The sequence below is a fragment of the Sinocyclocheilus anshuiensis genome, unplaced genomic scaffold (genome assembly GCF_001515605.1).
Source record: "Sinocyclocheilus anshuiensis isolate Anshui unplaced genomic scaffold, SAMN03320099.WGS_v1.1 scaffold557, whole genome shotgun sequence".
Classification (NCBI taxonomy): domain Eukaryota; kingdom Metazoa; phylum Chordata; class Actinopteri; order Cypriniformes; family Cyprinidae; genus Sinocyclocheilus; species Sinocyclocheilus anshuiensis.
In genome coordinates, this window is record NW_015540883.1 from 122,247 (window position 1) to 146,666 (window position 24,420).

General features: G+C 38.5%; 1 protein-coding gene across 2 annotated transcripts in view; it reads right to left on the reverse strand.

Moving 5' to 3' along the window:
- Positions 1-1,773: 1,773 nt before the first annotated feature.
- LOC107688612 (cysteinyl leukotriene receptor 1-like) overlaps positions 1,774-24,420 on the reverse strand; it is a 37,756-nt gene continuing 15,109 nt past the window's right edge. Inside the window, exons 1-3 of one of the 2 annotated variants that reach the window (XM_016486325.1) lie at positions 23,674-23,678; positions 23,275-23,279; positions 1,774-2,852 (exon numbers count right to left, since the gene is read on the reverse strand). In XM_016486325.1, coding sequence (XP_016341811.1) covers positions 1,780-2,838 — 1,059 coding nt within the window. In that variant the 5' untranslated portion in view covers positions 2,839-2,852; positions 23,275-23,279; positions 23,674-23,678 and the 3' untranslated portion in view covers positions 1,774-1,779. Of the gene's footprint in view, positions 2,853-23,274; positions 23,280-23,673; positions 23,679-24,420 lie in introns of those variants that run through there. The other variant, XM_016486324.1, reaches the window with a different exon arrangement.

A 24,420-nucleotide genomic window follows, 5' to 3' on the forward strand; every position in this document is an offset into this window, starting at 1 on the left:
GACAGCACAACCTAACATGGAAAACAAGGCTCTCAATGGAAAAGAAACTAAAGTAAATGAAAGAAAAGAAAAATGAGACTAGAATGGTTGGCTGATGATGCTGGATTTTGGGCTAGTCCTAGACTCAGACTCGAGTTGGTTTCTCTGACTATACTGATGATTCATTCATGTCATGAGTTTTTAAACTCTGCTGGTTGACTGGTTGACAGGGTGTAACTATGCTCTTCTCCACTCACATTAAAAGACATGTTAGGTGTGTTCGACTGGAAGCAGTGGAAGTAACGTGAGAGCGATTTGAAAGCATGCAGAGCTATCTGCTCTCTGTAGCTCTCGCGGTACTTTGAAGTCATACACCGATCGGTCTGCAAAGTGCCACTTCAAGTCGAACACACCTGTTATCTTCTCAGTTACATGGTTCCTAATTGTCCCGCTCTTGCAGTGTAGAATTTAGTTGTGAATTCAGTAATGAGAATATGACCCATTTTACTCAGAAATTAGTAACATTTGGGAAATTAACATTCACACATACCAAACATCACATCCTGGAGACCCACAGTCCTGTAGAGTTTAGCTCCAACCCTAATTAAATACAGCTGAACCAGCTAATCAATCTCCTCAGGACCACTTGAAAATCACAGTGTGTTGAAGCAGGTTATTAATAAACTTTGCAAGAATGTGGACAGGGTTGAAGACCTCTGTTATAAACTATTCAAAATGACTCATAATAATGGAATGAACAGTGAGTGATTAAAACATGAAAGTCAAACATGTGAGTTACACATATAACATATAATTATGCAATGCAATTGTATTTGAATATAAGACCTTTTAACATTGTTTTGGAATGATCTGGTGCATTTAGATATGTCAAGGTAGTCACTATGCTACTAAGAGAGTGGTTTGAATTTTGAGGATTTCAGTCCTGTGTTCAAGAGGTCAGAAAGTCTCAAAAGGGGGTCAAGCTCTCTGTCATGCGAGGGGAATCAACCCCATTTGCCTCAACTCATGATTCTTCATGCAGTAGTCAGGTTGTCATGTCTTCAGACCCATTTGTCTTGGGTTGACTGCCTAAAAATGACAATGTTGGAGGACATTTTCCTAATTGACATGATTGTCTATGGAGGAGTAATTAGTTCTAGCTCAGATCTGCTGGTGCCACATTGACAGTGTCTCCGATTGTATGGTCCTTGAAGTGCTGATTCTGGCCTCTTGTGCTTCTTGCTCTTTTTCTGCAGAGTTTTGATTAAGTCATGACTCATCACTGTCTGACTTGCATCTGTTTCCAAGATACAGTTTTTACAAGGTTACATTTTGCATTTACACTGATACATCCCAAAATGCTACTTTAAGAATATATTTCACAATGAATACACACAGTATGCAGAATGCAGTCTGTTTATATGATGTTTGTGTGTGTGTGTGTGTGTGTGTGTGTGTGTGTCCTCTTAAATCAATAATTAACAAATACAAATAGTTCATCCAATAAACACTTACTAGGGGGTTCAGTTATCAGTATTATGAAATGTTTTTTTTTTAATTCTATATTCCAAGTGTATGTTTTTAATGGCAAATGTATTCTCAAAATTTTTGAAATTTATATATTTTTGCTTGTAATCAAAACCATGCACAAGATCTATAGTACTGTTTTACATTCTTAATACTCAAATGTAGTACATAAGAACCTCTTCTTCTTCTTAATACTACATTGAATGAATAACCTTTATTTTGTCTCAAGAAATCTGCTTTTGCCTTTACAGAGAATCAGCATTTCCATTCCCTCTACCCAAGTTTGTTTGAACCATTACAGCTTTGCAATTCACTCTCCTCCACAGGCGGGGAGATTTGGACAGCATGGTGGCCTTTGTGAGATCCAATGATGTTTCCAGAAGCCCTTCGGAAGGTGGATAGTCGATGACGAAAGTTCTCTCCAGAGAAAAAGTAGAGCATTGGGTCAAAGCATGAGTTAGCAGCAGCCAGGCAGAGGGTGATGACCACAGACTTCTGCATATAGATAGTATCTTTGCAGTTAGCGTTTTCACGGTTTTTAAAGTGGAGATGCAGTGTGCGTTGTATATGATAGGGCATGAAACTAACCAAGAAAGCCAGCATCACCACAACAATCATCCGAATGGCCTTGTTACGTGTGTAACGCTGCTTGTTCGCACCGTTAGTGTTTCTAAGTAGAGTGCGCAAGATACCAGCGTAGCACAGCAAGATGACCAGGAAGGGAATAATAAAACCCACCACCAGGGAAAAGTAATTCAGCATGATCAGTTTATCCAGGCTTTTGGATGTTTCTGGTGGTTCAAAACACTTGGTTTTGTTAGACTTTGGATCAGTATGCTGACCAGAGAGGAGGAAGGGTGAACTGGTGGTGCAAATGAAAACCCAAATGCACACGCAAACTATCCATGCCTTCTTCTCAGTGGCTAGCCTCAGGTTCTGCACCGGGAACACAATTGCTAGAAAGCGGGTAAAACTCATGGCCATCATGAAGAAGACGCTGCAGTAGAGATTCACATACAGCGCGTAGGAACTTAAGCGGCAGAGAAAGTCCCCCAGGTTCCACTGCCCTTTGTTAACGTAGTAAAGCACCCGTAGTGGCAGAGTGCTGACACACAGCAGGTCTGACACGGCCAAGTTGAGCATGTAGATGTGGAAGGATGATTTCTGATGGTAGGTACGGAGGAGCACGTACAATGCGAAACCATTGCCCATCAGCCCTAAGACGGTGATGATAGAATATACCGTTGAATAGACTTGGTTACGGAAGTCATCAATTGAGGCACACACTTGTGTATTATTAACCGTTGAAGATGTTATGTTAGATGGACCCATTCTTGCATTGGTGTCTGAAATATGAAAGAAACAAAGAAATATAAATATTCAATTCCTATAACATATTGATAGACTTTTTCTAATACAAATCTTTGCTGTATTTCCAAAGAAATGATACTGCTATACAAATGAACCAGAAAAAAGTCATATTTGTGTAAAAAAAAGGTGTTTAAGTCCTTTAGTGAGACCATGCTCTTCAAACTGATTTTTATCAATCATCACCCTCAGTGAGTGTAAGAAACACTGTACAGCAGGGGTCCTCAAATAGCAGACCTAATAACAAAGATAGCACCATTTTAATGTTTCTACAGTTTAAAGTGCACCGCACATCCAAACAACAGGGCTGTACACACCACATGCGCTCAGGGTCATTTTGTGAAGGATTAGTTTTATCAGGGGGAAGGGAATGCAGAGGTAATGTCAGTGTATTTTGGGTGTGACCACTAGAGGGCGTTCTGGGTTAATGCATGTGCCATGCTGTGAACTGATGAAGTTGATGGTTGTCTGAGTTGTAACGCAACCACTTAGAAACTAAAAAACCTTTGTTAATTTGCTCCTCGTCTCAGTATTTGTGCTGCACTCAAGCTATCACATATTGTTCAGGTGGAATATAGCCTGAGGGAAAAGCTGTTCTTGTGTCTGGCTGTTCTGGTGCTCACTCAGTGCTCTGTAGTGCCAACCAGAGGGCAACAGTTCAAAGAGAGAGTGGGCTGGATATGAGCAGTCTAGGGTGATGTTCTTAGCCCTTTTCTTCACTCTGGAGGTGTAAGTTCTTGGAGGTTGGGCAGGGGGGCACTAATAGTCTTCTCAGCAGTCCTGTCCATTTTAGTCTTCTGATGTCTGATTTTGTAGCTGAGCCAAACCAGACAGTTATGGATGAACACAGGACAGACTCAATGAAGGCCGGGTAGAACTGTGTGAGCAAATCCTGTGACAGATTGAACTTCCTCAGCTGGTGAAGGACGTACAACCTCTGCTTGGCCTTTTTCACAATAGAGTCATTGTGGAACTCCCACCAGGGTTGGACTTAGTGATTTGGGGGCCCAACACAATAACTATGTGCTCTTTTACTCCTAACCCTTGTTTTGCTCTCTCTCTCTCTCTCTCTCTCTCTCTCTCTCATAGTGTAGAGTTTATTTACCTCTTCACAACTTAAGTTAATAATTAGTCAACCTGATGCTGTTTTAAAGCCATATTAGGATACCATTTTTTTTTTTCGGACCACAAAATACGACATTATTAAAAAAAATGATGTCATAAAATTATCCCTTGCAACTCATTCTGTATTCCAAGTGTCCTTAAGGCATACGGTAGGGTTTGCCGAGAAACAAATAAAAAATGTAATCTATTATTAAGCAAAAAATCTCCAGTCACCACATTCGTGCATTTGTATGAGAGCGCAGCAGTGCTACCAGTGGAGTTGGGTAGATTACTTGAAAATTATAATCCATTACTGATTCCAAATTATATGACAAAAATTGTAGTTAGTAAGGTAATCCATCACATTACACATTTTAGGTAATATAATCAGACTACTTTTTGATTACATTTAGATTACTTTTGACCAAACTTGTTTTTCACATCGAATTAAATGGGATAATCTTGGACCATTTTGATAATAAAAAGAAAATATATTCCATTCATTGTTATTAACAACATAAAGTGCATTAAACATTACATTAAGTCAAGGTTTAGCAAACTGTGGTTTGTGAAGGAACTGCAAGGGGGTTTGTGAGTTTACTCAAAAGCTAATAATTAATTCAATGATAAAAATTTTAAATTGAAAAAATATATATTTTAAAATAACAACCAAAATAAAACTCTTGCTAAAAAATGAAATATTTAATTTGTTTACCTGCATGTTATGTTTAGCGTTAATAAATATCAGAGAACCGTGAGCATGCAACTGTGTTACTTAATCATGAATTTTTACTTTAAAATCTCAGGGGTAATTCAAGTAAATATATTAGGTGAAAGAGGTTTTGCTGACATAAACAGTTTGTGAATGCAAATAATAAATGTGAATTTGTGCATTTTAATGTTCTTGAAAGACAAAAGCCTTCCCAAGACAGTAATACATGGTTAAATAATCTGAGTGATAATTCAAATAAACATTAATGCTTTTCATCAGTAGTTGACTCAATGATGAAATGTTGTCTGTGGCCTCTCAATTGTCTGTGTAGTTCCATCACCCGACTAGTGACTGGTCTTTTCACAAAATGTTCACAAAACTGGAGGACTTTATGAATGTATATTAGCGCTAGGCTATTTTTAGAAAGGAACATTTCAAAGATGAAAAAGAGGAAGTAGGGAGAATCAATCAATTATGAATCATTTATTGCTGTTGTGTGAATATGTAGTCATGTAATCAATAAAAAAGTAACTGTAGTCTGATTACGAGTATTTTAAAATGTAATTTAATCTAATTACAAATACTTCATTTTTGGAGTCTGATTATGTAATCCAGATTACATGTAATCCGTTTCTACCCAGCTCGGGGTGTCACTAGACCCTTCTTTCCCTAGAAGTTTTGCTGATAAATCATTGTCTGACAAGGTAGGTACATCTGAATATAGGCTTTCTTATGCATTGAATGTTGGCATTTACATACTTTGAATTATTTAAAACTGGGATGATTAAAGGAAGGATAAAAAGGATGATTGTAACACCAGCTGAAGCGAAAATAGCTTGGCCCCGCCCCCTAGCTGTGCTCCTCCTTCACTTCTCACTGTCGAATCCTCGACTTGCAGTCAGTCAGATGATTATTCATAATACGATGTTAATTGCTAATAATTGCTTGCTTATCTCTTCTAATTTGGCATTGATCATGGCTATTTTGAAGTGATTGGTTCTTTTAGGGAGCTAGACTAGATAGTTTACTCATGAAAATGCTAGTTGAGAATTATTATTATAATTTTTTTAAATATAGATTTTCAGGAGTTTAATAGAAATGATGGTTAAGGGTCAAATAAAATGAAAATTTGCATTGAAGTTAATGTTGTCAGTAAATGTTAAAAAAACTACCATGGTAAAACAGAGTTCCAATGTCTAAAAAAAATAGGGATATCTATTTAACACATGCAATTAATTATGGGGAAAAAAATAACACGTTAAAATTATTAACACTTTAAACGCACCTTGACCTGGCCCAGTAACGAACACAATGCAGGGCAACGACTTACTGCGTGATGAAGCCTATTAGGATGCATTTAAAATGCCACTAACATCCAAGATATGCGGAAAAAAGCCTCATATGGGCATGTGTATAAATCATATTTAGCAGTAGGCCTATCACATGAGCAAAAGTGCCCCCCCCCGAATGTCTGCATGATTGCAAATGTGATATTCATTTTATACAACAGTTCAATAAACAATAAGTTAATAGTGTTACATTTTAGATACAGTATTGTCGATATTGTTTGTTTTTGTTCAATTTCGCCCAATTGTGTCAAAGAAAGATAAAATAGAGTTGTAACTTGTGCAATTTGAAGGAATCAGTTGAGTGGATGGCTGAACAACTCACTCATTAAGACTGATGCCACCTAGTGGTGGTTTTAGTTTCATATTTAAAGTATCATTTCATTTTTCATTCATATTCATGCCACCTCTTGAGTTGCATTAAACAGTCTGTGTAAATATATGCTACTTCATGTGCAGCTTCTGAAAAAAAGGTGGACAAAAGGTTATATGGCCACATTGTAGCCTTAAAAGTTTGTGTAATAAATTCTATGTTGAACCAGAATATTTATTTCTAAAGCTACCTTTTTGTACCTTTAATGAGTGAAATAAGTATTTGATCCCCTATCAATCAGCAAGATTTCTGGCTCCCAGATGTCTTTTATACAGGTAACAAGCTGAGATTAGGAGCACTCTCTTAAGGGGAGTGCTCCTAATCTCAGTTTTTTACCTGTATAAAAGACGCACGCCTGTCTACAGAAGCAATCAATAAATCAGATTCCAAACTCTCCACCATGGCCAAGACCAAAGAGCTGTCCAAGGATGTCAGGGACAAGATTGTAGACCTCCACAAGGCTGGAATGGGCTACAAGACCATCGCCAAGCAGCTTGGTGAGAAGGTGACAACAGTTGGTGTGATGATTCGCAAATGGAAGAAACACAAAATAACTGTCAATCTCCCTCGGTCTGGGGCTCCATGCAAGATCTCACCTCGAGGAGCTACAATGATCATGAGAACGGTGAGGAATCAGCCCCAGAACTACACGTGAGGATCTTGTCAATGATCTCAAGGCAGCTGGGAACATAGTCACCAAGAAAACAATTGGTAACACACTACGCCGTGAAGGACTGAAATCATGCAGTGCCCGCAAGGTCCCCCTGCTCAAGAAGACACAAGTACAGGCCCGTTTAAAGTTTGCCAAAGAACATCTAAATGATTCAGAGAAGGCTTGGGAGAAAGTGCTGTGGTCAGATGAGACCGAAATTTAGCTCTTTGGCATTAACTCGACTCGCCGTGTTTGGAGGGAGAGAAATGCTGACTGTGACCCCACGAGTGAAAGTGTTGTGGTCAGATGAGACCAAAATTGAGCTCTTTGGCATCAACTCAAATCGCCGTGTTTGGAGGAGGAGAAAAGCTGCCAATAGGGCCTTTCGCACCGCGGGAACCTTTTCATAGTACCAGAACTAATTGTGGAACTACCCACTTTTTGGCGTTTTCGCACCGCCGGAACTGGGTGCGATTTTAGTACCGGACTGCCTTTTTCGAGAACCAAATTAGCTCCTACTCCGGAGCAGGGTCTAACCAGCACAACTGGTACTAATCGTGACGCAAGTAGACATTGATTGGCCAAACGCGTATGAAAACGCCCTCACCCGCCATGATTTAAAATGCCGTGTAAACATACTGTAAACATTGTGTCAACTTATTTCACAAGTATGGAGAACAGCGATAGATGGACGGACGCTGAAGTGCAGGCACTTGTAGCAAATGTAGCACTGCCAGTTGTTGTTTGAGATTCCTAGTCCTCCTTTCCGTTCTTTCAATCGCTTTACGTATACGTCGACATTCCATGTCCATTATTGTGAAACCCGCGAGACACAAAAACACAGCTCCGATCACAGTGTCCTCCATCCTCCTGTTGTTAACGTTGTTCTAATTTGTTTCCGTTGTTGAACGCCGCGCACAAATGACGTCACTGTCGACCGGCTTACGTCACTTCCTAGTACACACTGTCGGTGCGAAGGCAACGCTTTAAATGGTACTGGAAAATAGTTTGCACAAAATCATCCCAGTACTTTAGTACTGTACATTTAGTTCTGGAACTAAAGCGGTGCGAAAGGCCCTTATGACCCCAAGAAAACCATCCCCACTGTCAACTGCACCGCATCAAAGGGACCATTTACCAAGATTTTAAACTTTGACAACTAAAATGATGTGTTATTCTGTGGCTCCTTATGGTGGAAAACATCTGTATTGCTGCTTTAATCTCTCATTTGCTAGCTGTTATGAATACATAAAGACATAAGCAGCAACAACAATCTTTAAAAAACAAACAAGTTTTAGTCTCGTTACAACACTAAAATACTTTTAATCATTGCAGCTTCTTTACCCCCTTTGCAATATTTATTCAATGTATTGTGTCAAATGTGCAAGTGATGTCACAGGCAGCAGAGAATGCAAATGGCAATTGGTGACAGCACTTGCAGAGGAAGTGCATGGGGACTGAGAGTGCAAGTCTGAGAGAACAAGTGCAAGTCTGCAGCCAGACCCTTCTTGTCTATTTCATGTCCTTCATTCGGCCTGTTTCGAAGGATACGTCAGGTGTATTCTTTGCGTCCTTCAATCACCAACAATTGCGCACATTCAAATTCATGAAAAATAATTAGCCATAAAATTAAACATCACTGAGCCTGACCAATTTCACTGTGTAATGCAAGATGGAAAAAAAGGGAGGAGATGAAAGCATATTTTCTGTTGTTTTGTTGTAAATTACTCACATAATGCATAATGTAAATCACAGACAATTGTCAAAACATGCATTGCATTAACAGAAAATCAGTAAATATAATGATTTTTAATATAAATTATTCTTCAAATTATAATTTTAATAGTATTTTTGTGCTGTGATTGCAGGATGGAAACATTTATGACATAGTCATAAGCATTTAACCTGTTAACCTGCACCTCCCTATTTTGGGACCCACAGCTGAAAATGACCTTCCTAACTTAAAATGGTAACAGTTCCTGACTTCAGTGTGCTACACACACAATTTCGGAGTCTTTGGAAAGAAGACCCTTTGGGCTTTACTATCCATCATCCTGAGTTGATAATGCTCAAAAAGATAAAAATGTATAGACACTGAAGTACCTTGAAAAAAAAAAGTACCACACTGATTTTTTTTTTTAATTTCATATAAAAATACATGAAATCAGTCGTGGAAAAATCCAGAAAAGTAATGGGTTGAACGTCACGTCTCATGAGTTTATATTTCAAATCTGAAGAAGATACCATGAAAAATGAGATACCTGCAACCATTTTTCTGAGACTATTTCTAGTCCAATGTTTGAGGAAAAATATTTACTAAATGTATTGAAGGGTTCTACACACTATTTAGTCATTATACATACCACTGCATAGTTTTTCAATTATAAAACAATAGACAGAATCTTAGACATCGTATAAGTGATTTATTTGAGCACTAGAAAAATACAATAAGAATAATTCTTGAGTAATAAAAAGAAATAATAAAAAAAAAGAATTAACTATGTATGCCAAGTACATCCTGTGATTGCAGCATTCACACTGATAGCTGCTCATACAGTCAGTAATCACATGCTGATGGCCGGTCATACAGATGGTAATTATACAGATGGCCGGTCATATAGTCAATAATCACACTCTATTCATTTAGACTGCATTCACACTGATAGCTGTCATACACACAGTAATCATGCTGATGTGCGGTCTTACAGATGGTAATCATGCAGCTACAGCCACATTCCCCACAAAACACACACACATATATGAAAAATGTTGAAGAAGAAAAAAAAAAAAGTTATTTGTGCAAAAAGCCGATTACTAAGTTACCCCCCCCAACAGGTGCGTCACAACGTGCGTAATGAGCCGTCACGAGAGAGCGCCAGAATTCAAATAAATAATATTCCGCGTATCTTTGACTTTTTTTTAGTGGATGGTCTCATTCTGTTTGTAACACTGTATGCTACAAAACCATGTTGCTTTTTACCACCAAGATGCAGTTTTTTGAGCGTAAGTTATTCCATAACGGATGCAAACAATAACTGTCCCCGAAGAAATGAGACGTAAACAAAGGAATTACCATCCATATTATAACGTTATTGTTTAGTTGGACTAAAAGTGCTCTATGGGATGTCATTCAGTGGACCCTTACCTTTCTAACTAAACCGGGATTTAAAGCTGTGGATGCGTTTGTGACTCGTTATTACGATGAATCTGGTATGTACTGCGTTTTGATTATGCATGTTTTGATGTGTACTGCTTACACAAATTTAGCAAATACATTCTTTACAAGCTTTCCATTGAAAAACAGCGATCTATCTTCGATGCTTGAGGCTTAGACCTTTAGAATGATATATAGTTTGTTAAGATTAATTATGTCCCTTTTAATTTAATCGATTTGTACACATTGACACGTGCAAACAGAGCGTTCAGTGTGCTGGCGTCCAGGTGCTGGTTAACAGGTTAATAGACCATCTCTTTCTAGCATTTAAAGGTGGGGTAAGCGATTTTTCAAAAACGCTTTAGAAAACTGATTCGGGCCGACTAGCAAAACAAACTTGTAGCCAATCAGCAATAAGGGGCGTGTCTACTCATGATGTGGAGGAGAGAGAGTTCAGTCAGTGCACAGGACGGACATTAGCTGAGCCGAGCGACAGAAAGATAGAGATGGCGGATAAAAAACAAAAGAGGAAAACATCTGCGGAACAAAAGAAGGCTTAAGGCAATGTAGGACCCGTGTAAATATCGGATCAGCTTTCCAGCGCTGGAGAGAACTCAAGGAGCGGAAGGCCTGCGATCGGACGCCGAGGTTGCTTTGTTTCTTCTCGATAGGTGAGTAACACTGTGTCTACGCCTGTTACTGTGTACAGTGTATTAGACTAGTCTGTCTAGAACACTGGACGCGGCAAAGCGACCGTTGAAAATCATTTGAAATTTGTGTCAATACGTCATGAATAGAACGCAGCAGCAGTTTTCTGTCGGGGATTTGTCATGTCATGCCGCATCCAGTGTAGACCATAGACATGTATATACTGTATATCTATGGTGTAGACAGCATCACTGATTATAATGAGTTCCATAGTATTTTGTCGCGCTGTGCCACTCGCGTCCAGTGTAGACATGGTGTAACATTGGTTTTGCTTTGTTTCACAGAACTAATCGTTGCCTGGGTTGCGTATGTATGTGTGGGGCGGAGCTATCAAAATAGGGCCGAGACCCTTTTGGGGTAGGGGCGTGTTTGTTTTGGTGATTTCAAATCTCAACATTGGCTACCAGAAATCACTTACCCCACCTTTAATGCTGAGCAGGATCTCTAGAGGACTGAACAAGGAATGATGCGTCCTCACTGGGATGCAGCCTTCCATTTGAGAAGCACCCATAATGCCTCAGCCTCAGTTCATGAGCGTGAGAGGCTGATGAGCACATGCTGTATGCTTCTCCCCCCAAATATTTCTGGTATGCCGATCAGGGGTGGACTTAACAGATAAGCAAGGTAAGCGGCCGCTTAGGGCCCCTGGGGAATCAGGGGGCCCCATCTGATATTGGTGAAACAAATGCTACAGACACAGGGAGCACTCATTCTAGGATGTATAATCCTGTCTGACTGTCTCAGAACGGATATATTACCCTCAGAGAAGAAAGTATCGTGTTTTGTGTGCTTTTCCTTGTTCACCGGTGTGCATTCATTGACTGGAGATTTTTGCTTAATAATATATTACATCTTCCTTTTGTTTCTCGGCAAACTCTACCGCATGCCTTAAGGAACCCTACCGTATGCCTTAAGGACACTTAGAATACGGAACGAGTTGCATGGGATAATTTAATGACATATGAATTATTTAAAAAAAAAGATTGAATAAGGTTACAATTCATTAAATCGACAAGTGCAAGCAATTTTTTAAAATAATTTCTTCTTTTGTGATCTGAAAAAAAAAAGGTAGCCTAACATTATCACCATCATGGAGTTATAGTTGTTGTCTTTCCTCTTGTTTCCCTGTTTTGATCTAGTTTCCCTCGTATCTGATTAGTTAATTCTGTTCACCTGTGTCTAGTTTATTATCTTAATTTGTCTGTGTATTTTAGTTCCTGTCTTTTCTGCCTTAGTTTGTCAGATCTTGTATGTGTTTTCACCTGTGCTAAGCCTTCCTCTTGTGGATCTACCTTCTGTGTGGATTATTAAAGATTTATTTACCTTCATTATCTTCGTGAGTGTTTGAATGCACCGTAGTGTGACAAATATGGCTTTAGAACAGCATCAGGTTGACTAATTATTTACTTAAGTTGTGAAGAGGTAAATAAACTATAAACTATTAGAGAGAGAGCAAAATAAGGGTTAGGTATAAAAGAGCACATAGTTATTGTGCTGGGGCACCATACCTGAAATTTGCTTAGGGCCCCCAAATCACCAAGTCTGCCCCTGATGCCGATGCACATTATATAAATGTATATTTAATTGCTAGACAGATGAATGTCTTAGCTGACAGTAGCATGACTACCTATACTATTAATCGAAAATCCTTAATTAATATCCCTAATTGGAAGAACTTTGAGTCTATTAATTGCAAAGTCAATATTGTTTATGGCAGAACACAATTTGAGCTGAAAAGGACATAAAACACGACTAATTTCCAACATTCCCAAAGCTAACGACCTCAACATGCTAGCTAGTATGGCCGAAGATGTGAAATATCGATAGAGACTCTGTGGAAGGTGATCAAAGCCAGTAAAGAGGAAATTAGCAAAACAATCGACAGCATGATCAATGACATTCAGGCTAAATTGACCTGTATCAAAACCTCTATGTTTTCATTATCTGAACAGATGGTCAAGGTGGAAGCTAGAGTAAGTGCCACAGAGGATGACATACAAGACACAGGTTCGGCAGTCAGTCGCTTGAAGAAAGATGTCTCCTATCTAAAAGATAAAGTGCTGTCTTGTTAACTTGCTGGAAAAATCTGAAGGAGGCAATATAATCTCCAAGGATAATCGTGGCAAAACTCCTGAACTTCAGAGAGAAACAGAAAATCCTTCAACTTGCGAGACAACGTTTGAGGTATATTTTGACAACTGATGCATTCGTTTCTTCCCTGATTTTAGCGTGGAGCTTTAGAATGCTCAGAAAGCTTACATGGAGGTGAACAAATGTTGAAAGGTCGGGAAATCAAGTATTCCTTCGCATACCTTTCCAAGCTTCAGATCCTACACATGGTTAAAGCAAAGAACTTTATTGATTCCCTTAGCAAGGACACAGAAGCTTCTACACCTGAGTGAGAACTGAGACATTATTATTTCAACCTGGTCTCATAAAAATACGTATCTCTGGGTACTTTTCTGCAACAACTTTTGTACGTACCTTACTGCACGTTTCGCCGCAGTTTCAAAGAGAAATGTCCACTGAGTGGCGCTAAAACACGGGTTCAATACGTGAACCCTGGCATGTTTTTATTACGTTGATATAGGTACGTATTGCTGTGTTTTTATTATGTTTCTTCAGGTACGTATTTCGGCGGTTCAGAATTCAAATATCCAGGGACTGTTGCTAAAAGTTAATGCTCTATCATGTTGGAAAGATGCCCTACACCAAACCCAACCCTAAACCTACCTGATAGTGTTAACAAATGCAAAACTGATATGTGACCCTGGACCACAAAACCAGACGTAAGTGTCAGTTTTTCAAAAAGCTGAATAAATAAGCTTTCCATTGATGTATGGTTTGTTAGGATAGGAGGACAATATTTGGCTGAGATACAACTATTTGAAAATCTGGGTGTGCAAAAAAATCAAAATATTGAGAAAATCATCTTTAAAGTTGTCCAAATGAAGTTCTTAGCAATGCATATTACTAATCAAAAATTAAGTTTTGATATATTTACGGTAAGAAATGTACAAAATATCTTCTTGGAACATGATCTTTACTTTATATCCTAATTTTTTTGGCATAAAAGAAAAATCTATAATTTTGACCCATACAATGCATTTTTGGCTGTTGCTACAAATATACCTCTGCTACTTATGACTGCTTTTGTGCTCCAGGGTCACACATAAAAATGCATTTGTTGATCCAACAGTGCCATTCGAACTTCCTTATATGCAGATTTGAACTGTTTTGTTGAACCGTAGTTACATGGGATTCGAACCAGAGCTCATATGTCTCCGTACTCCGTGAGCTACCGAACAAACCTACTGTCTATGAAAACCCATAGATATGAAGCTGGATATGTGCGATGCTAACATTCAAAAGCATCAGTTTTCAAATCTCCCAGCATATTAAAATCCTTTTGAAGTCATAACATAATATTCTTCAAGTAATTGTGTGAAAATTATGCTTTATTAATCGGAACTCTGTAAATTTGTGTGAAAAGGAATAAAAGGTGTCAGAGCTTTACTGCCTCTAGTGTTCATTTCTTTTGGAAACTGCAGTGAGATGTACTTATTGGTATGTATTCCGCATCTCGCGAAAAGTGCCCCCAGGTACGTTTTTGCCATGAGACCAGGTAGTATCATTCTAATGGCCTTCATATAGAGGACACTATATTGTGAATTAAGTTTATTGACTTTTTTTTCTTCTTTTATTTCCCTGACCAAAGGCCACAACAAGTAACATGATGCTTTATTGTTGCTAAATCACAATTTGGCAATTTTGAATAGTAGCCTAATACTTGAATCATTAGCTTAACAGTTTGTTCACCCATACACAAAGAAAATATATTTCCTTATATATGAATTATCAATATATTAAATTATTTAAGGCTAATGCTTACTCAGCCTCACATTCAATTATAAGAGAGGACATAATTTTTTTATACAAGGAAAGGAAAAGACCGCTGTTTTGAGTTAATTCAATGACTAATAATGAGGAATATTTGACACAGCTTACTCAAAAATGGGTCTTACATAATAATCTGTGCACCCAAAAGGTTGAATCTGTTATGGCCAGAACAAAATATCATTACTACGAATTTGCTAAAAATTACTAAAAAAAGCTAAAACTAGCAAATTATTGTCATGGCAAATTAAACAAGAATAATCAATTGATACAATTCAATCTCAATACAATCAATTGATCGAAGATATATAAAAGACCCCAAAGAAATTAATATTTTATTCAAGGAATTTTATGAAACGTTATACAAAACTGATAATAGTCAAGGAAATATTGATGCTAAATTTTTTTAAATAAAATACAGTTACCTAAAATCGATGATGAAGATAATAAATGACTGAATTCAGGCATAACTGAGAATGAGGTATAAAGCCATTGCAAATTATTGTCATGGCAAATTAAACAAGAATAATCAGCAATTTTGAGCAACATATTCACTCAATACAATCAATTGATCGAAGATATATAAAAGACCCCAAAGAAATTAATATTTTATTCAAGGAATTTTATGAAACGTTATACAAAACTGATAATAGTCAAGGAAATATTGATGCTAAATTTTTTTAAATAAAATACAGTTACCTAAAATCGATGATGAAGATAATAAATGACTGAATTCAGGCATAACTGAGAATGAGGTATAAAGCCATTGATACTTCCAAAAATACAATACACTTTCCAGTGGAGTATTTTAAGTTGTTTTCAAATATATTAACTCCTTTAACAAACATGATCACTTGAGAGAGGCTCACTTCCACACTCCCTGGAATTGGCAACAATAACACTACTGTACATCCTAAACCAGGAAAAGACAGGCAAAAATATGGATCTTATAAGCCGTTAAGTCTCCTTAATGCTGACTATAAAGTTTTGACCAAACTGTTTGACCCCGAGCCTGGAAATTGTTATACCCAAAGTAATAAATACATCCAGATGGATTCATTGAGAATAGACAAGGCTCTGATAATGTTAGAAGGCTATTACATATAATTAATATAGCTATAGAAAGCATCAATGTTTATTCTGTCTATGGGCGCCCAAAAGGCTTTTGACAGAATTGAGTCTACTTTTCTTTTTGCAACCCTAGAAGCCATGAGCTTTGAGTCTAAGTTGGATATTTAAAAACTTTATTTAACTCCACTAAAGTACAAATATACACCAATGGTATTATGTCAAACACCTTCACACTGTCTAGAGGTTGTAGGCAAGGCTGCCCAATATCTCCCTTATTAATTGCCCTGGCTGTTGAACCCCTCACTATTGTAGTAAGTTCCCATACTGATATAAAAGCAATTAAAATTGGCACTAATGAACACAAATGATCCCTTTATGCTGATGATCTTTTAATATACCTGACCAATTCACAATCCTCTATTCCCACTTTACAACATGTATTTAAGGAATACACTGATATATAAGTGCAGTGGTGGAAAGAGTACTGAAAAAAATATACTCAAGTAAAAGGACCATTACATTCCAAAAAATGTAGTATGAGAAGAGTAAAAAGTATTTGTCCAAAAAACTACTTGAGTAAGAGTAAAAGAGTATCTTATTTAAATGTACTTATGAGTAGTGAGCTGCGGATTCTACCCTTTATAATTAATGCTGTACACTGAAATGTAAACATTTAGAAAACATTGTACATACTGTAATTCAAATTATATTTTGTTGTTTGTAAGAATGAATGTAGAATATCTATCATCCAGCAGTTTTATTTTGACTGCCAACTCTTCAAAATACATCAAAACAACACTGAAAAACTATTATGATGAAAACATGAAAGAGTTATTCTTGGTATACTCATCACCATTTAAATTATAATGTTTGAAAAAATGTTTGAAAAAATAGATTTAAAATCAGGTGTAAGGCCACTGAGACACAGCATGCTATTGTTGCTCATAAAATATGAATGTTTAGAACAATGCAAAGAATACAAAACCATTAGAAACTCATATGGAAGTTCATCACACACCATGAGATGGGTTAAAAAGAGAGATTAAAAACAGCCACTTTCTCTCCAAAACGGTGCCAGTTTTAGCATTTTGTGATAAAGAAATGAACATCATAAACATTATAATTTATGTTAAAATTTAAACATAAATGCACATTGTTCTAGAAGGAGGGAATCATCCTCTACGTTTTACACTATCCAATCACATTGATGGATAAAAATAAAATGAAAACAAGCATGTAACGACCACAAATGGAGGGAAAATAGCGGAGTAAAAGTACAGATACATAACTTAAAAAGTACACAATTTTTAAAACTACTCAAAAAAGTAAAATTTCTGATAAAAAAAAAAAAAAAAAAACTTAATTACAGTAATGTGAGTATTTGTAATTCGTTACTTCACACCCCTGGATAAGATAAGAAGATAACATTGAAGCATTTACTATTAATATACCTGAAGAGTTCAAATATATAGTTAAACCACTAACACTGCAGTAGTGGATTTAAAAACTTAGGTATTCACAATGATTTAACATATGGTGTTATGGAAAAAATAAATAAATAAAAAAACCTGCTCCACACTTCTGGACAGAGTGAAAGATGAAATAGAAAAATGGAAAGATTTACCCTTATCATTAATAGGCAGAATCAATGTCATAAAAATGAACATTTTACTTAAATATATGTGTAAATTTCAGTCTTATGACTTATTTTAAGGAACTAAACAAAGTATTTTCGGGCTTTCTGTGGAAAGGCAAAAACCCAAGAGTAAAACTTCTTCACTTCTAAAACTTCAAGCACCGTATAAGGTGGACTGAACTTTCCCAATTTTAAACATTATTAATTAGCCTATATGGATCTGGATGAACCCTGATAAGGTTGATACTCGATGAACAGGTATAGAACAGTGGGAGATGAGCTAAACGTTGCTGCTTTTTTGGGGTCAAAAAGTAGTTTATCTACATTCACAAAAAAATCCATTAATACATAATCCATTTTCTGCATGGGTGGAATCACATAATTTATGCAGCTTTCGTACTGTTACACTTAGACATTTACCTCTTTGGGAAAACCCCATTGTACCTCCTGGTATTACTAATAATAGCCTAAAAGCATGGGTGAGTACAGGTGCATCTCAATAAATTAGAATGTCGTGGAAAAGTTCATTTATTTCAGTAATTCAACTCAAATTGTGAAACTCGTGTATTAAATACATTCAATGCACACAGACTGAAGTAGTTTAAGTCTTTGGTTCTTTTAAAGGGGTCATATGATGCTTTTTTAAAGATCATTATTTTGTGTATTTGGTGTAACAGAATATGTTGACATGCTTTAATGTTCAAAAAACACATTAATTTTCAAATACTGTACATTATTGTAGGTCCTCTATGCCCCGCCTCTCTCAAACGCTTCGTTTTCTACAAAGTCCCTCCTTCCGACAAGCGCAGTCTGCTCTGATTGGCCAGCTGACCCAGTGCATTGTGATTGGCCGAACACTGCAAGCACTCGTCGGAAATGTAACGCCCCTTACCATAATTGCGAGCTTCATCTTTCAAAATAAATGTAAAGACAGAGCCCGAAAGGGGAACAGAGTCGCGTGACAGACACAGTGATGAAGCTGGTATGTGTTTGCAGCAGTACACAAGCCACGGTTAAGACAGCTGACTCCACTATGATGTGACCTCTCTCTCTCGCGCGCTCTCTCTTGCTCTCTCGCTCTCTCTCTCTTGCTCTCTCTCTCGCGCGCTCTCTCTCTCTCTCTCTCTCCCTCTCTCGCTCTCTCGCGCTCTCTCTAACTACTTCAGTCTGTGTGCATTGAATTTATTTAATACACGAGTTTCACAATTTGAGTTGAATTACTGAAATAAATGAACTTTTCCACGACATTCTAATTTATTGAGATGCACCTGTAAAGGTATAAAGACACTGGAGGACTTGTATGCCAATGATTCTTTAATGACCTTTGAATTGCTATCCCAGACATATAATATTCCAAGAAATATTACATAATTTCTTTAAATATTTGCAAGTCAGACACTGGGTCAAAGGGATCACCCCCACAAGACATTTCTTAAAATTCCAACACTGTCGCCATTTGAAAATGTTATGTTTAACAAGATTGTGCCCTCTCCAAGAGGTATTGCTTCTGTAGGATACAGCACATTATCAAATAATTGTAAGCCACTTGACAGCATAATCTTGAAGCAGAGGTGGGTGGGAGATCTTGACTGCACATATGATCTGGTGGAGTGGGAGTGTGTTATGGAAAGAATGCAGACTATTTTAATATTCACCAAACATAGACAAATCCAATTTAATATTCTGCATATTATACTCCTCAAAAACTTCACATGCTAAATACTGATATATCTTCAAAACGTCAAAGGTGTAAAACATCTGAAAGCAATTTACTTCATATGCCTTGGAATTGTCCTGTTTTGAATGGTTTTTGGGAATATATAATTGATATATCTTCAAAGGTTATAGGTATCCCAATTAGTTATGATCCTAGAATTGGGATATTAGGGGATACTGAGTTATTAGATTTGTCTCATCATAAAAAGTATTTTACTCATTTGGCTGGAACTGCGAATAAATATGCATATTAGTGAAATGGAAGCCGGCTCATCCTCTATCAAGAAAACAGTAGATCAATGAACTCATTTCATTGATCATAGGTGCCACTTTTTAGTGTTTTTAGTGTTCCTACATGTCTTTTCTTTTAAACATGATTGGCTCACATAACGTATGACTGACAAAAGATACTGGACATTAGGACTGCGAGTTTTATTCCACCCCCTCATTCCTGTATATCGTAAGAACTACTCTGCACATCGGTAACTGACTTGATCATAAGCTCGAGCCTCAAGCGACGCAGGCAATGGCGAGTGAGGAAGCAAAAGCAATGCAAACGAGCCAGCATACATGCTAGGCTAAGGATTTCCCTGGATAAACCAACTTTACCCAGCGTATTCGTTGCAAATGCCCAGTCTATCATCAACAACACTGACAAGCTGAGGCTGAGGATCCACTCGAATAGATTGTGCAGTTGTGCTTCATTTTTCACTGAAACCTGGCTGAATCCTAACATCCCAGACACAGCTATCAAGGTAGCAGGCCGAACTGCGTTTCGAATGGACTGAACAGCTGACTCCAGCAAAGGAAAAGGCGGCAGTGTGTGTATATATGTGAGTAACACTTGGTGTGCATACACTGACACTGTTGAGCAGTTTTGCTCCCCGGACTTGGAGTTTATAATGCTGAAATGCAAGCCGTTCTATCTACCAAGAGAGTTTACTGTGGTATTTCTCACAGTTGTTTACATCCCACCGCAAGCTAATGCTAAACTGGCGCTAGCTAAGCTTCACGAGACCATACACATGCTACAGAATCTCCATCCAGATAGCGTACTTATAATAGCAGGAGACTTTAATCAAGCAAATCTTAAGGATGTGCTCCCCAAATTTCATCAGGTTACTGATTTCCCCACCGGAGGCAATAATACTTTGGCTCATGTGTACTGTAACAAGAAAAGAGCTATAAAGCATCTCCCTCCCCCCACCTTGGCCGGTCTGACCATGTCAGCCTGTTTGTAGCCTCTATCTACAAACCCCAGTAGTTAAGTGTAGTTAACTGTGTTAAGCCCACAGTTCGCACCATCAGGATTTGGCCTGAAGGAGCTATGGCCAGGCTGCAAGACTGCTTTAATGAGACTGACTGGGACTTATTTAAAATAACCACCACACACAATAACCACACAGACCTAAACACCTATGCCTCATCTGTGCTGGATTACATCAGTTTCTGCATGGACAGTATCACTACAGAGAGGAAAATATGCATGCTCCCCAATCACAAATCATGGATGAATACAGCTGTGATTAGTCTGCTGAGGGCCCACGATGCTGCTTTCAGGCCAGGTGATTAAGAGGCATATCGAACAGCAAGGGCCAAACTGAGGAGGGTCATCAAGGAAGCGAAGCGCTGCCACAAGAAGTGTATTGAGGAGCACTTCAACAACACTGACTGCTTACGCATGTGGAAGGGCATTAAAGGGTTAGTTCACCCAAAAATGAAAATGCTGTCATTAATTACTCACCCTCGTGTTGTTCCAAACCCGTAAGACCTCCGTTCATCTTCGGAACACAATATTTTGATGTCACTCGGACTACTTTGTCGATCATCTTGGTACTTTTCTGGACCTTGAACGTGGTAGTTACCTTGCTGTCTATGGGAGGGTCAGAGAGCCCTCAGATTTCATCAAAAATATCTTAAATTGTGTTCTGAAGATGAACGAAGGTCTTACGGGTTTGGAACAACACGAGCGTGAGTAATTAATGACAGAATTTTCATGTTTGGGTGAACTAACCCTTTAAGGCCATTACAGACTATGCGGGCAACAACACCAGCTCAAAGCTCAACAAGTCCCAATGAGGTGAGACGAGCTCTGAACAACATCAACCCAAGCAAGGCTACAGGGCCGGATGGTGTTCCAGGACGGATCTTAAAACACTGTGCAGGTGAGCTGACAGCAGTATTCTCAGACCTGTTCAACATCTCCCTGGGGCAGGCTATTGTACCAACATGCTTCAAGTCAGCCACAATAATCCAGGTACCAAAACAGGCAGCAATTAAGACATTGATCGACTATCGGCCAGTAGCCCTGACGCCGGTGGTGATGAAGTGTTTTGAGCGACTCATTCTATCACACATCTAGAGCAACATTTCACCCTTCTTGGATCAACACCAGTTTGCCAACAGGACAAACACGTCAAATGAGGATGCAGTGTCACTGGCCCTCCACACGGCTCTAACACATATTGATCAGAGGGACACATACATGCGGATGCTATTTATTGATTATAGCTCCGCTTTCAACAGCCACCCCCCCCCCCAATAACCTGGTCAACAGACTGAACCACATTGGCCTCAACACACACCTGTGCAACTGGGTGCAAGATTTACTCACTGGCAGACCACAGACTGTGTGCATGGGGAAGCATGTCCACCCTCCATCATACTGAACACAGGAGCACCACAGGGTTGTGTGCTGAGGCCCCTCCTCTTCTCCCTCTATATGTATGACAGTAAACCCTCTCATGAGACGAACACCATAATCAAGTTTGCAGATGACACCATTGTTGTAGGTACTAGGGAGAATAACCAACAACAACGAGTCAGCCTACAGAGCAGAGGTCGAGAACTTGGAGTGCTGGAGCCGAGACAACAACCTAATCCTCGATGCAATAAAAACAAAGGAGATGATCCTGGACTTCAGAAGGCTGAAGCCCTCTCTTCATTGCCCCATCAACATCAATGGTTGAGAAAGTGGAGATTGTGCAGAGCTTCAAAAATCTTGGAGTTCATTAGGGCTGCCCCCCTAATAGTCGACTAACCTTTAGTCGACGAGAAGATGTTTGGTCGATCAAAATATTATTTAGTCTCTTAGTCGCAAAAAAAAAAAATCCACAGGAAGTGATGAGGTCATGCAGTCCATGACGGAGAGATCGGCTGGATTTTGTGGTAATACAGTAGCCTACATCCAAATGCTCGCCTATCATTCATCGACCTCAAATATGGCTTATCATCTGAAATATGTAAGTAGTAGCAACTTTACATGGCCGCTCAATCTAATGTTAACCTAGAAATATGTGCGCTGTTCAAGTGTCTGTGCGCAGTGTGAAAGCTGAACAGTAGCACCATCATTTTGGTCACACGGATAAGAGTAATACATCTTTCGAATCTGTAAGACCTCTACTTTTATTTGTGTGCACTCACTATAACAACAAAACATTACACTTTTGTAAAACTTCTGCCATCTCGGCCACTGTGAACTTGAGCGCGAAACTCCGTGTGTACTTGCCCTTCAGACATGAAAAATATGTCTATAGAGAGTGAAATGTCTACTTTCAAATGAAACAATTCAAATCTGAAAAAAAAAAAATATATTCTAAGACTATGTAATCCGTATGAAACTTGCATGCAGGCGCATTCACTACTGTGGAGATGACGAGTCAGTGTCGCCGAATTTATCTCTTAAGCCGTAAACACTAGTTTATCAATAGATTATTAAAATGTTAATGCAGTTTAATCTTACTCTTTTTCCCTGACACATTCATCATCATTACTTCTGCCGGTGTGCTGTGGCAAGCTTTATGAGTGCGCTTGAGTGCTTATTAGGCTATGTAGGCAATTAAAGGCTCATTATCATGATTTAAATGGTTTATTAATAAACGTGCGATTAGTCGACTAATGCTTAAAATGAACGACTACTAGTCGACCAGACAAATCTTTAGTCGAGGGCAGCCCTAGAGTTCACATCAGCCGGAATGCTATTTTGACTGTCAACACCTCAGTGATGGTCAAAAAAGGACTTCAAAGACTACATTTCCTGATGTTGTTGAAGAAAACACGGCTCCGACAACAGCTGCTGGTGAATTTCTACAGGTCAGTCATTGAGTCATCACCTATTGCATTGCAGTGTGGTACTCTGCCTGTACCTCAGAAAACAGGAAGTCTCTCCAGCGCATCATTAAAACAGCAGAGTGAATTACGGGCTCCCAGCTCCCTAGTCTGGAGGACATTTACAGGGCATGTTGCATCATCAGAGACCTTTCACATCCAGGTCACAACATGTTCACCCTCCTACCATCTGGGAAATGATACAAAACACTCTATGCCCACTAGTGTTGTCAAAATACCCGGTACTTCGGTACCAAGTCGATACTAAAAAAATGAAAATGTAACGGTACCAGGTTTTTTCAAGTACCGGTGGTACCGAGTACCCGGTCAACCCGGTTCTTGATGCTCTATCCGAAAGGTGTGCAGATGCGCTCTCTTCATAAAAGCACTGAGACATGGCGACATCAAAAGGAGGAAACACACCAAACTAACAAAACACTTTAAAGACAGACACCCAGATCAAATGAAAGAGTTCAAGTAGCTAAGTTTCATTTTAATTTTTAATATTTAGATCTTCAGTGTTTCCCATACATTGATTTATTTGTGGCGGCCCGCCAAAGTATCAAAACTGACTGCCACAAATAGATTTTCCTAAAGGCTTTGACTTTGTTGAATAAACATGAGCACTGCACGTGTCAAAGTCGAAACCCGGTGCGGGTGTTTTTATATCACTGTATTTCTGAAGGAAACCGACTGTCTTCAGAAAATTATGGATGTCATTTTCATTTCATCTTGCCTGTAATGCCTGAGCAGCGTTTGTGAACACAGCACTTATTAGATTACAGCCGTTACCGGGGAAACCACTATCTCTCCTGCTCTACAAGCGCCTCCTGCTGGAAGAGAATGAATTTGCATATATATGCCGACAAGTCTGTGGGAAACAACGCTTCTGTTATGAATATTATTCAATATTTTATTTTGAATATCGGATTGAAATGAACGCTGTTATTAGAGTAGTTAATCGTTAGCATAAGTGCAGCTAACGCTAGTATAATGAGCATTAGAAGTTTCTTTATTAACTATTTAATGCTCCTATAACTTTTATTAGGGTAAAAAAAACAGGAGGACAT